Raw genomic sequence first — 13,092 nt, 5'->3', positions numbered from 1 at the left:
AATAATTAAATTGGGTTTGGCAATTGGAGTAGAAAAGAACCAATTAACAGTAACCATTGGCAGTATTAACAGACGAACAGGAACAGCAAATAGACCCGATAGTCTGGGCAGGGGAGGAAAACCGAGGGGGATTAGACGTTCCTCCTCTGCAAATAAATTTAAAAAAAAAGGAGAGACGGTGTGTGTTAAGCAATACCCTATACCTTTGCAAGGAAAACAAGGATTACAGCCAGTAATTGAAGGATTGGTTAGAGATGGACTGTTAGAACCCTGCATGTCCCCTTATAATACCCCTATATTGCCTGTAAAGAAGCCTGATGGAACGTACCGCCTGGTACAAGACCTAAGGGCCCTGAATCAGATAGTGCAGACACGACACCCCGTTGTCCCTAATCCTTATACTTTATTAAGCAAGATTCCTCCTGATCATGGATGGTTCAGTGTAGTAGACCTAAAAGATGCATTTTGGATATGCCCACTGGTGGAAGAAAGTCGAGACTTATTTGCTTTTGAGTGGGAAAATCCTATCACAGGACGGAAACAACAGTTCAGGTGGACAGTGCTCCCACAGGGGTTCACAGAGTCCCCAAATCTTTTCGGTCAAGTCTTAAAGCAGGTGTTAGAAAGATTTAAAAAGCCTGATGAAATCACGTTACTACAATATGTAGATGACCTACTAGTAACAGGAGGAGGAAAGGAAAAGGTAATAGAAACAACAAATAGCTTATTGAATTTTCTGGGACAACAGGGATTCAGGGTGTCAAAGAAAAAGCTGCAGTACATAGAGAAGGAAGTTAAATACCTTGGACACCTAATCAGTGAGGGAAGGAGAAGAATAGATCCAGAAAGAATACAAGGAATCCTAGATCTAAATATACTACGGACTAAAAAAGAACTTAGGAGGTTCTTGGGATTAGTAGGATACTGTAGATTGTGGATCAAAGGGTACGCACAGAAAACTAAACAACTATATTTGAAACTGTTAGAAGAAGAACCTAATGTTTTAGAGTGGACAGAGGATCTAAGCTGATAATAGAAACGAAACTCCCTTGGACTAAGTGCTTACCAATAGCACTTTTGCATATTTGTACACCTCCTCGAAAGGATTTGGGTTTATCCCCCTATGAAATGCTATTTGGACTGTCTTATATGGGAGCAGTCGGGGAGTTACCGGTTCCTGAAATGAATGATCAATTTGTAAAGAAATATATACTGGGCCTGTCCTCCTCGATATCTTCCCTTAGGAAACAAGGATTATTGTCGCAGACTCCAGCCCTCGACTTCACGGTACATACAATTCGACCGGGAGATTGGGTCCTGGTAAAGTCATGGAAAGAAACTAAGCTGCAACTGGAATGGGAGGAACCATATCAAGCACTCCTAACAACTGAGACAGCAATCAGGACTGCTGAAAAGGGGTGGACACATCATACTAGAATCAAAAGGACTGGTAAAACCTCCAGATAATTCCGACACGTGGAAGGTCGAACCAACTGAAGAACCTTTAAAGCTGAAATTTAAAAGACTCTAAATAATCAATTTCTAGTAGCGGCGTGAGCGCGGGAAAGAAACTGTTTTGAATAAGTTCTCTCCTAAAAGGTAACGAGAAAGGGATAGAATGGAAGGGGTAACCTGGATAATGCTTTCCTTCCTCTTGTCTCAGAAAGTACTTACAAGTATGGGATATAATTTAGATAAATTAGAAAAGGAAAGGAAAAATACTATAAGCTCAATTACGATTCTGGATCTCCCTACAACACAGGTGGTAGAGACTGACCTATGTTTTTTGGTAGTATGTGGAGATCTGATGAGCCAGCGAAAATATTCGGTGGAATTCTTACAATTTTATGCTGATGGAAAGTATCCTTGGGGTAGACTTCCTTCCATAATATCCCTTCATCAGAAATATATGCAGTCCAGGTCAGAATGCTTAGATAAGAAATGCAATCCTATATATATATATATATAACAATAAAAGGGACCAAATGGACCGGAAAAAAAAAAGTAAACAGTCCAGTTCTAGATCCTAAGAACCTCTCCCGGTACTCCATAGCTGGTGGACCCTTCCTTACAGTTAACTGGACCAGAGACTACCAATTGCACCAGGCAGTATTTGGAATTAGGGTGAAGGAGGGAGGAAAAGATAGTAAATTGAAATGTTGTTTCCGAATCTATGTAGATAAAAATTTGAAAACACCCGACCAGAATGATAAGGTTCCCCAAAACGACCCAAGGGCAGTAAAAGTAGTAGAAATACACAACCTAAAACAAACCCTTGAAATAGAGACTGGGTATGAGGAAACCAATGCCTGGGTAGAATGGGTTAAATACACTGTAAAAAGCTTAAATAAAAGCAATTGCTATGCCTGTGCGTCTGGGAGGCCAGTGGCCCAAATAGTACCCTTCCCTCTGGGATGGAAACGCGACAGAAGAGGTGTGGAGTGCATGTTAGCCCTGTATCAAGAAAAGGAAGCATGGGGCAATCCGAACTGCACATCCCTATCCCTGATGTTCCCTCCCGTGGAAGCAAAGAACTTAAAAACTCCCCCTCAGTTTCTCACTGCTGTTGTGAATCACACTTCATGTGTGAACCGACAAGGGGCAGAGTTAACTCATAATATGGGGGAGTTAGAATCATGCTCAGAGATCAGGAGCATTACAGAGAACGGAATGGGAGGGAACTATTCATCATTGAAAATCCCCAGAGCAGATATATGGTGGTATTGTGGAGGAAGGGTACTGAGGCCAACTCTACCCCCCCAGTGGAAAGGTACATGTGCAATTGTCCAATTGGCTATACCATTTACCCTGGCATTTGAAGAATCGAAAAAGATAAGGAAAAATAAGAGATCAGTGATAGGAATTTCTTTTGATGAAAAGATATATCTAGATCCCATAGGAGTGCCTCGGGGAGTCCCAGATGAATTTAAAGCTCGAAATCAAATTACAGCTGGGTTTGAATCCTTGTTTTGGTGGGTGACAATAAATAAGAACGTAGATTGGATAAATTATATATACTATAACCAACAGAGATTCATTAACTAAACCAGGGATGCTGTCAAGGGGTTGGCGGAACAACTAGACGCCACTAGTAGAATGGCGTGGGAAAATAGGATAGCCTTAGATATGACGTTAGCAGAAAAAGGAGGTGTATGTGTAATGTTGGGGGGAAAGTGTTGTACCTTTATCCCAAATAATACGGCTCCTGATGGCTCTATAACCCGAGCCTTACGAGGACTAACAACCTTAGCAGAGGAAATAGCAGAAAACTCTGGGGTAAACAACGTATTCACTGTCTGGTTAGAATCCTGGTTTGGAAAATGGAAAGGAATGGTGGTGTCAGTACTAACTTCCTTAATAATAATGGCAAGGATATTGATAACCGTGGGATGTTGCATAATCCCCTGTGTAAGGGGACTGGTCCAAAGGCTTATTGAAACAACACTAACAAAGAAAATGTCTACGGTAGATCATGGAGAGAGAATGAATTTATTGAAAATTGGAAATGAACTGGATGATGAAGTAAATAAAATAGCAGAACAAATGCTCCAGGAATTTGAAATGTGAGGATGGATGGATGTGTCAACAACAAATTAAAAAGAAAAGGGGGGAATTGTGAGCAATAGGTAAAGATGTTGTTAACACATATATTTGTAGAGCATAGAGAAATAGCTTGAAGTTAAATAGATTGGATATAGTTAGGCATATTGATAACCCACTTTATGGAAACAACTGTGAGTTTAGTCACAAACATAGGACATAGGGTTCGATGCTGCTAACACAGCAATAATTAGGGATAATAAAAAGACTGTTTGTAATGTAGAGATAACATCAGAGATGTGATGTGCAGTGAAGCATACACCACATCCTGCAGGAATGTAAGAGGCCCACGTTATAAAAAGCAAATGGTCTGCAAGATGTGTTGTTTCTACAACTAAGCATAAAAGGGGAAAAGGTCACTGAGATGGTTGGGACAGCAGTGATTAAGTTGGCAAAGGATTGATTACCGCCAATCTGAACTGGACATGTAACAGTATTGGATAAGATGGATGAGTTTGCTAATGCACTCTTGTGATAACAGGAGACATTGTTAGATGGGATAGGAACTTAGGGCACCTCGAGCCAATAGGAGAATGTCAACACATAGATGGGACAGGGACCACCAATTAGGAGAGAACATCACATTGCAAAGCCATCACAATGCTTGTAAAAAAGGTATAAAATGTGCTGTAAATCTATGTGAGGTGTGCCTATTTCGCTAGACACCCGGTCTTGCAAGAACGTCAAATAAAATCTTGCTCCTTCAGAACTTGACTTGACTAAATTGTTTAACTGTGAGCTGTGTTTCTCACAGCATGCAATGAAAAGAATTGTTTCTTGTGCACTATACAGAGAAACATACCGTTTATAGAATACAAAGGGAGAAGGAAAGGAGAGGCTGTAGAATATAGTATTAAAGTCATAGCTAGGGTGTTGGGAAAGATCAGACTAGTATGAGGTGGGTCCTTTCAAAGTCTGATGGCAGCAGGGAAGAAGCTGTTCTCGAGTCGGTTAGTACGTGATCTTGAACTTTTTTATCTTTTTCCTTGATGGAAGAAGGTGGAAGAGACTACGTCCGAGGTGCATGGAGGTCTTTGATAATGCTTGCTGATTTTCCGAGGCAGCAGAATTTAGAAGCTGCAGATAATACAACAATTGGCTGTGTAGTTAATAGGAAGAAAGCTGTAGACTTCAGAAAGTTACTGTCAGGTGAGCAAAAATGCCAAATGGAACTGAATTTGAAGGAATGTGAGGTGATGCATTTGAGGGGAAACAAGGCAAGAGAATATACAATAGATGTAGAATACTAAGAATTGTGGAGCGACAGAGATGTTGAAGTGTGCGTTCACAGATCCAGGAGATAGTAAATAAAATGGTCAAGAAGGCACATGGAACAGTTTCCTTTATAAGTAGAGGCAAAACATAAAGGCACAGTGAGTATTCTAGAATGATAATAAAATCTAGTTAGGCCACAGCTAGCTTACAGTCCTGGTGACTGCAGTCCAAAATGAAGCAATCACAGTAGAGAGGGTGCAGAGGAAATTCACAATGATGTCAGGGATGGAGAATTTTACCCATGAGGAAAGATTGGATAGGCTGGTATTTCTTTCGGAACAGGTATTTGAGGGCAGATTTAATTGAAGTCTGAAATACTGATGAGTCTGGAAAGATTGAATAGGAGGAAACATAGAAACCAAAAACAGGAATAGGCTCAGTGCCTGAAAGGATGGTAGAGGCAGAAATCCTCCTTGAATTAAAAACTTGGATGTGCACTTGAAGCTGCATCAAACTGCATGATCCTCAAGGTACAGACACTACATATAACTGCGTGCTGTTGTTTTATTTCTCCTGATGTAAAGGATGGGTCTAACCACGTTGCTGCTAAATTCTCCTGTCAGTTTCACTGCTATATCCCCTGTCCCCTCTGGAAATATTTGTGCCGAAAAATACCTTTGACCACAAGTGCATCAGGCAGTGATCCACATGTAATGTCGTCAGGGCCCTTGGGGAAAAGGAGATGGTAGATCCGGTCAGATTGTTCACTGAGCAGATTGTGAAAGTTAATTAGCAGAACGCCTCATGGGCATAACTTTAAGGCAAGCACCAAGATACAGCTTGGCTGGTGATGAGAAATGATCTTCCTATCAAATCCTTCCTTTGTGCCAGAGTGTCATCCTCTCTGTATGCTGCTACTGTGGCAGCTGTGGAGGTGAGGAGACTTGTCCACTCCAGGAATGTGTCTATGCAGTAAAGATTTGGAAAGAGAAGCCATGGATTTTGTTAAGACTCATCTCAAGCAGCTTGGTAATGCGTGATTCTGCTCTACAAGCTGTTCCCAGTACCCACACCAAGACAAATAGCAACTGCTGCTGGAGGACTCAACTCAGTGAAAGACACCGTTTGGTCTGCGCATAACTTGTTGGTCTTCCAGTGCGAAGAGCTGCTGATGACTAAGTACTGCAAACAGGCACATTCCAAGGTGTAGGACTATATGAAGAGGTGTGCAGTAAAGCTTGGGTCAGTCATTGCATAGGCTCAGTGGGGAAGAGGCACCGTCTAAGATCTCTCTCACTGTAATATACCAAGGGGCTGAAAACTGTAAAATTCCTTGAGGTGTTGGTTTGGCACAAGCTGTAAACAACCTGTAACTGTAGTGAGGTATCCTAGAGGTCCGCATTCTGTATTGAAAGAAATGGGTCTACATTGGACTTTATGTAATACCAAATTTGAATTTAAGCAGTGCAGTTTTACAGATTTTATGAATAAACTATATTTTTGGAAAAAAATAATCTTCAGGTGCTGTAATCCACCATGCTATGGAATAAGAGCTGTGAAGAGGGATTAGGCTGGATAGCCCTTTTTTTCATTGGGAGAGACTTGATGGGCTAAAAGGCCACCTTTGCTGTAAATTTTTGATGTTTTAAGTAAAAACGTTGTTTTGAAGAAAACCTGTCTTATGGCTGCTCTCTTACAAGCGAATAGCTGAAGAAATGCTTTAGTTATGGGTGAGCATTGCCACCATCTGTTACTTTATAGTACTGCTCTTAATTACGCATGACTAAATTTGAAAATGCAAAACTACAGCTAATGAATTAGACAGACTAGAAGAGGCATTTTTACAATTTGAATTTATATAGCTCATCTGAAAAGTATTTGTTGCTTTTAAAGTGAAAAAATGGCAGATTCTTCAAGCTAGGTCAATTAAAACCAGGTTCTACAAAGCTGTTCATCCAGAAAGTCTTGGGCAAGCTACTTGTGTTAGGTATACTGTCTCCTTGCTTTCAAAATCGCTTTTCTCAACCCTTCTTGTGAAATACCAGTCAATGCCTCCCTGACCCATTAAAACTACTTGGGCGGCACAGGGCGAAGTGGTTAGCACTGCTGCCTCACAGCGTCACAAACCTGGGTCCGATTGGGTCGCTTGGGTCGCTGTCTGTGTACAGTTTGCATTCTCCCCGTGCATGAATGTGTTGCCTCCAGGTTCTCCAGTTTCCTCCCAAAATTCAAAGGTGTGCCAGTTAGGTGGATTGGCTATGCTAAATTGCCCCTTAGTGTCAGGGGGATCAGCCAGGGTAAATGCATAAGACTATAGCTGGATGGGACTGTGGTTGGTGCAGACTCAATGGCTGAATGGCTCCTTCTGCATTATAGGATTTGACAATTTTACATCAATATATTGTTCTTCCAAAACTGTGTCCATCTTCCCTGAAACTCCACATTTGAATCTGCCCAATCAGCTTCTCCTCTGGTCTAACATCCAAATGACTTGAAATGGCATTGTGCCCTATCCCTCTGTCATCTCTTAGAGCTTCTACTTGACTACTCCATTCTGCTCCACTGGTTCTTTGTCCAGCTTAGTGGGACTCTTATTTAACTCCTTGAAAGTGGAGGCACAGGTGGAAAGAGTAGTGAAGAAGGCATTCAACATGCTTGATTTAATTGGTCAGAACACAGAATACAGGATTTGGGACATCTTGTTGAAATTGTATAAGACATTGGTAAGGCTACACTTGGAATACTGTGTACAGTTCTGGTCACCCTATTATAGAAAGGATATTATTAAACTAGAAAGAGTGCAGAAAAGATTTACTAGGATGCTACCGGGACTTGATGGTTTGAGTTATAAGGAGAGGCTGGACAGACTGGATTTTCTCTCTGGAACGTAAGGCTGAGGTGCAATCTTATAGAGGTCTATAAAATAATGAGGGGCATAGATCAGCTGGTCAATATCTTTTCCCAAAGATAGGAGAGTCTAAAATTAGAGGGCATAAGTTTAAGGTGAGAGGGGAGAGATACAACAGTGCCCAGGGGGTCAATTTTTTCACACAGAGGGTGGTGAGTGTCTGGAACAAGCTGCCAGAGGTAATAGTAGTAGCAGGTACAATTTTGTCTTTTAAAAAGCATTTAGACAGTTACATGGGTAAAATGGGTATAGAGGGATATGGGCCAAACGCAGGCAATTGGGACTAGCTTAGGGGTTTCAAAAAAAAGGGCAGCATGGACAAGTTGGATTGAAGGGCCTGTTTCCATGCTGCAAACCTCTATGACTCTATAATTGAACTTACACCTATCCATTGTAGGCAAACTATTCTATCACTGCAACTCTAGAGTTGCCAAGAATCTTCATTGCCTGCTCACAACGCCCTCTCCTCCCCTCCCATGTCTGGTGTCCATGATATTTTAAGAAATGGGATCACATTCCACATGTGTGCTGACTACACCCAGCTTGACCTCAGCTAGCTTATTTTAGTGTCACAAGTCAATTTAAGCCTACTTATGACTAATAAATAAACTTTAAAACTTATAACTCTGCAATCAAGTTGAAACTTGAACTGTGAAAATCCCCAGTCGCCACACTCTGGCACCTATTCGGGTACACTAAGGGAGAATTAAGCATGGGCCAATGCACCAAACCAGCACGTCTTTTGGACGGTGGGAGGAAACCAGAGCACCTGAAGGAAACCATGCAGATATGGGGAGAACATATGGACTCCGAACAGACAGTGACCCAACACTGATGTTGTGAGGCAGCAGTGCGAGCCACTGTGCTATCTTCAATTGACATCAATCTTTTAAACCAATTGATGAGACATGGTTTTCTCCAGTGAAACACTGGGAAGCTGGAAGCCATTTTTCAGGAGCAGCCCATACAACTGCGTGGGCCTGCTACACTGATCCTCAAGAACGATCCTATTTTCTTCCCCTTATATGTCACAGCATACTTGTGTACGATAAAAAATTTTGAAGCATATCTCCTGTTTTCTCTGAATTGCCTCTAGCAAAAGACTTTTTGTGGCAATTTCCATGTTTTACTGTGCATACATGGACGCCAAAAATCTGATTTCCACAATAATAATGCTTAGCATTGCCAGCTTCAATCCTAGCTATCACAAAACCTGGGCCATTTACTTAGAAAATGTAAGTAATACAATATAAATGTAAACTGTACAAAGAGAACCTTGATTTCCTTAAAAACATAGTTCACAAATAATTTATCCAGTTCATGCACAATTTAATATTTTGAATGGTCATCAACATTAATGTTGACTATTTCTCTCCACAGATGATGATTATCTGAGTTTTTCCAACATTTTTTCTTCTTATGACAGGTTTCCAGTATCTGCATTATTCTGGTTTTGTATTAATATTTTGAGTACCATTACCCCAGGTAGAAAAATGAAGTGGGAGAAAAAAAGCAGCAACATAATTGAAAAGGAAAGAGGAGAAAGTTGAAGTGGAGGACAGAAGTCTGAGCATAATACTATTCTCATACCTAGGCATTAGCTGGACATAGCTATAGATACAAGTTATTGGCATGGTTTAAACATTGTGATTTTCAGAATGGCATATAACATTTTCTTACCTCTTGCTGTGTCCCTTGTTTCTCCCAGTGATTTTGCACCCTTTTTTCACTTTTGCATGAGGGAAACTGGATAACTTGAATACTGGGCACTGTTTATTGAAGGTGTGCACTCATTCACAATCAAGTCTAAGACTGCCCAACAGGGTGCCACACTGGGAAGAGCTAATGGCCCAGGAGTTACCTGACCCATATTCTTAAAGGGGCAGCCACACTCCAAATCCCAAAATACAATATATATACACACATACATCACTGTATACTTGACAGGGTAAATGTTGAGAGGATGTTTCCCTGTATGTGAGTCTACAGCTAGGAGGAAACAGTTTAAATATTAGGGGTTTTATTTTTAAGACAGTGATGAGGAGAAATCTCTTCTCTCAATGGGTTGTTAGTCTGTAGAAATCTCTCTCTTACAGAGCTGCGGAGGCTAGGGCCGTATTTTTACTGTCTCGCCTGCCCCGATTCTGAGGTTTGCAGAACAGCATTCTCCGTTGGCCTTGGGCAGGATCTTATGAGCCTTGGACGGGCGAGATGGTAAAATTCCAGCGTAGATCATTAAATATATCCAAAGCTGAGTTAGAACTTTGACCAACAAGGGTGTCAAGGATTATTGAGGGTAGGCAGGAAGATGGAGTTGAGGTCCCAACTAGAACAATCATGATCTTATTCAATGGCAGAGCACACTCAAGGGAAATAATGGCTTATCTCTGCTTCTAGTTTGTGTGTTCTAGTGAGCTATTACTACTGAAATTCTCACTTACAATTTTTTCTCTGCACACTCAATTTCTCCAACCCTGTACTCTCCAGATCATTCCCACTCCCTCACTCAATCCACTCACACAATCTTCAGCACTCTAAAACGCTAATGGCCTTTTCCTTTCTTATCCTCCATCAAGTCCCTTTAGTGTGAAATTATTTCCTTTAATCTTCCAGACCCTGAAAATCTACCAGTCTTTATATTCTCTAATTCAACCCTCAACACTTGCTTAGTGTCTAATCCTTTTGTGAAACACCTGTAGAATTTCCCTGTTCTAAAAGCATAATCTAAGTGCGAGTTACTGTTGTACATTATATAGTACATCATTATAATAAATATCTCATGAAACAGGCATTCATGTGTCCCAAAAACTGAGACTGTCTTAATCATTGAAATTAGTTTGTTTTATTCATTTTGAAACACAGAAATATCAAGACTGTTTCTGTACATGTATTTTCAGATAAATCACACTAAATATATTACAAAGAAACCCAGGACCATTTAAATTTCCACAAGAGTTGATTTTAATGTTCGAAAAGCACAATCAAAATAAATAAAAAAAACATAAACACTATACTGTTACCACTAAAATGTTGCTGAGTGGCCAATAGTTATTATTCTATAGCCCCAATACTAGAATCTGCAGGAACAAAGTTTAACAAATCAGAGTGGTGTATCAATGTTTTGTGCATCTTCTGAATATCTCCTTTAGTAAATCACACACAGAGCTGAAGACAAATTGCATTTACAGCATATTGGCAGATTAACTGTTATATACACAGAAAGGGAAGGGAGAAGAGATGGAGAAATCAGAAGGATGTTACTTTAACTGTATTGAATCTGGGTTGAGGTTTTCCTATAAACAAGCACTCCAGATTAAAGACTAAAGGATATGCTCATGCTACACTACAAAGTTGTTGATTGTAAATGCTATTTAATAGTTAATAAGATGGTAATTGGGAGATCTAACAAAACTAAAATTGAACTGCAATCAACATAAATATACTTAGAAAATTAGCAAATTGGAAAATTATGTTTTGGTATGTGATTCTGCAGTTCTACTTAAATTAATTCTTGTCCTATCTTTAAGATTTTTTTTGTGTGTCTGCCAATATGCTGTAAAATTGTACAATGCACAATTGCTTTTATTGGGAAGAACATAGTTTAAAGGCTTCTAACATCAACTTTATTTAATGGTCTTTGTCCTTTGAACAGGTTATTAAAATGAATTTGAATGGTTTATTATACAATAGAAACTGCAATACTGGCTTCGAGAGAAAACTATAACAGTAGGCTGAGAAGTTTGATAGCTTTTCACTTTGTTATTTGTGAAATTAATCTGTCAATGAAAACTAGACCTTTCCCAGAATGCAATAAGCCCTTAAACATGTTCAAAATCCTTATCCAAATATCCCCTTTTATTCATAGGTGTATCAAATGGGGAGAGGAAGGGGTGGATTGAGATAAAGCATATATGAACTCAGTGAGGTTGGGGTATTATCACTTTCAGATTTAAAGAAGATATAAACTAGCATGAAATCAAATAAGTGCCCAAACCAAAAGTTTTTTTTAGAAACTTCCCCAAAATGGTAAAGACTAGCATAATATCAAAAAGTGTCAAGCTGTTTCTTAATGACTAAAATAGATTACCTCACAGTTTAAATTAAAACGTTTCTCCTGGATATCATTAAGGATTGTAATTTACAATTAAACACTAAAAGTCCAAGTAAAAACACAAAAACTCTCCAATTTTTAATTTCCTCTTTAGACCAACAGTTTGGAACAATTCTTCTCTGCTTACACAACGCAGAATTCTTTTACTTCTGATTCTTTTAATAATTTGGTCATTTCAAAAAATTAATAATCACAAAGAATTTATCTATACATTTGTGGAACAAAAGTTACATTGTAACACACCAACACTGTCTTATTTTAAGGCACAGCACATCGTTTATGTATATTCTCCTTGTCAAGCTTTACAAAAAGTGACTATCCCCATAAAAGCATTACGTGTTCGAATACAGCTGCTAACTTAGAGTAAGCTCTCACAGTAACTAAGTTACACAAACTGCAGGTCTAGATGTGATTGTCAATGTAGCCCAGTGCACTTCTAATGCAGGTTTAGCTTGGATAAGCAGACTAAAGTTTGCTAAAACACTGCATCATTGAGAACATCCAATGGCAACGAATGCCGTTGAACAACTTCATGCCGGATGCGTTGGTAGCAGCTTCATGTTTCTTAAAAGAGCTAGTTCATTGTAAAAGCTGTTCAAGCATCCTGGGCATTGTATAATCACTTGAAGAGTTGTAAAATACACACAACTTGCACTTTATCTATAATGAACAATATTTCCTAAGACCAACATAGTTCCTTATGCAGAGGTTTAATGTACCAGTCACTGTTCAGCAGTTTGAATTCACAATAGCCTCACATGACAACTCATATCTCTTCACTTCTTAAGACAAATGTGGAAGCCAGAGGTGCTGCAGATCACAGAGGGTAACTTCATATACTCCTATATATGTTGTTAACTTTGTATCTCTGGCTATGCTGCAGAAGGCAGCTACAAGTATTCCAGTTCCAGTGCTTGATTCAAAGCCAACAGGTCAGAGTGGCTTGATATCCTCCAGAATGGCATATTGTGCTAGATAAATAAGGAAGCAAAACAAAAAGGTCAGCATTAATAAGCATTAAACTAATATCAAGAGCATGTTGATAAAGTTAAATTCTACACTTTCAAAATGCTTCATTATATATGAATAAAATGAGTGTTGTTGAGAGTTCATTTTCGTTATTTATAACCTATGATGTTCCATGCATCAAGGGAGGGGGCACTGGAAAAACACAGATGGTTGACTGCTTGTTCACTTGTTACATTTGCACCAACCCAGCCTGCAAAGCAGTTTTTACAGAAGCTATGGACCCCTTTGA

At 39.6% G+C, this 13,092-nt stretch overlaps 1 protein-coding gene across 12 annotated transcripts in view; it reads right to left on the bottom strand.

Moving 5' to 3' along the window:
• Positions 1–10,542: 10,542 nt before the first annotated feature.
• The window catches only part of eya4 (EYA transcriptional coactivator and phosphatase 4), a 417,250-nt gene continuing 414,700 nt past the window's right edge, over positions 10,543–13,092 (bottom strand). For all 12 annotated transcript variants that reach the window (XM_080192745.1, XM_080192744.1, XM_080192747.1 and 9 more), the window contains one exon: positions 10,543–12,805. In XM_080192745.1, the coding sequence (XP_080048871.1) occupies positions 12,725–12,805 (81 nt within the window). In that variant the 3' untranslated portion in view covers positions 10,543–12,724. The remainder of the gene's footprint in view (positions 12,806–13,092) is intronic.

The sequence above is a fragment of the Carcharhinus amblyrhynchos genome, chromosome 7 (assembly GCF_965287045.1).
Source record: "Carcharhinus amblyrhynchos chromosome 7, sCarAmb.v2.hapA, whole genome shotgun sequence".
NCBI lineage: Eukaryota > Metazoa > Chordata > Chondrichthyes > Carcharhiniformes > Carcharhinidae > Carcharhinus > Carcharhinus amblyrhynchos.
Note: the sequence above shows the minus strand (reverse complement) of the source record. Positions and strands in the feature narration are given on the sequence as shown.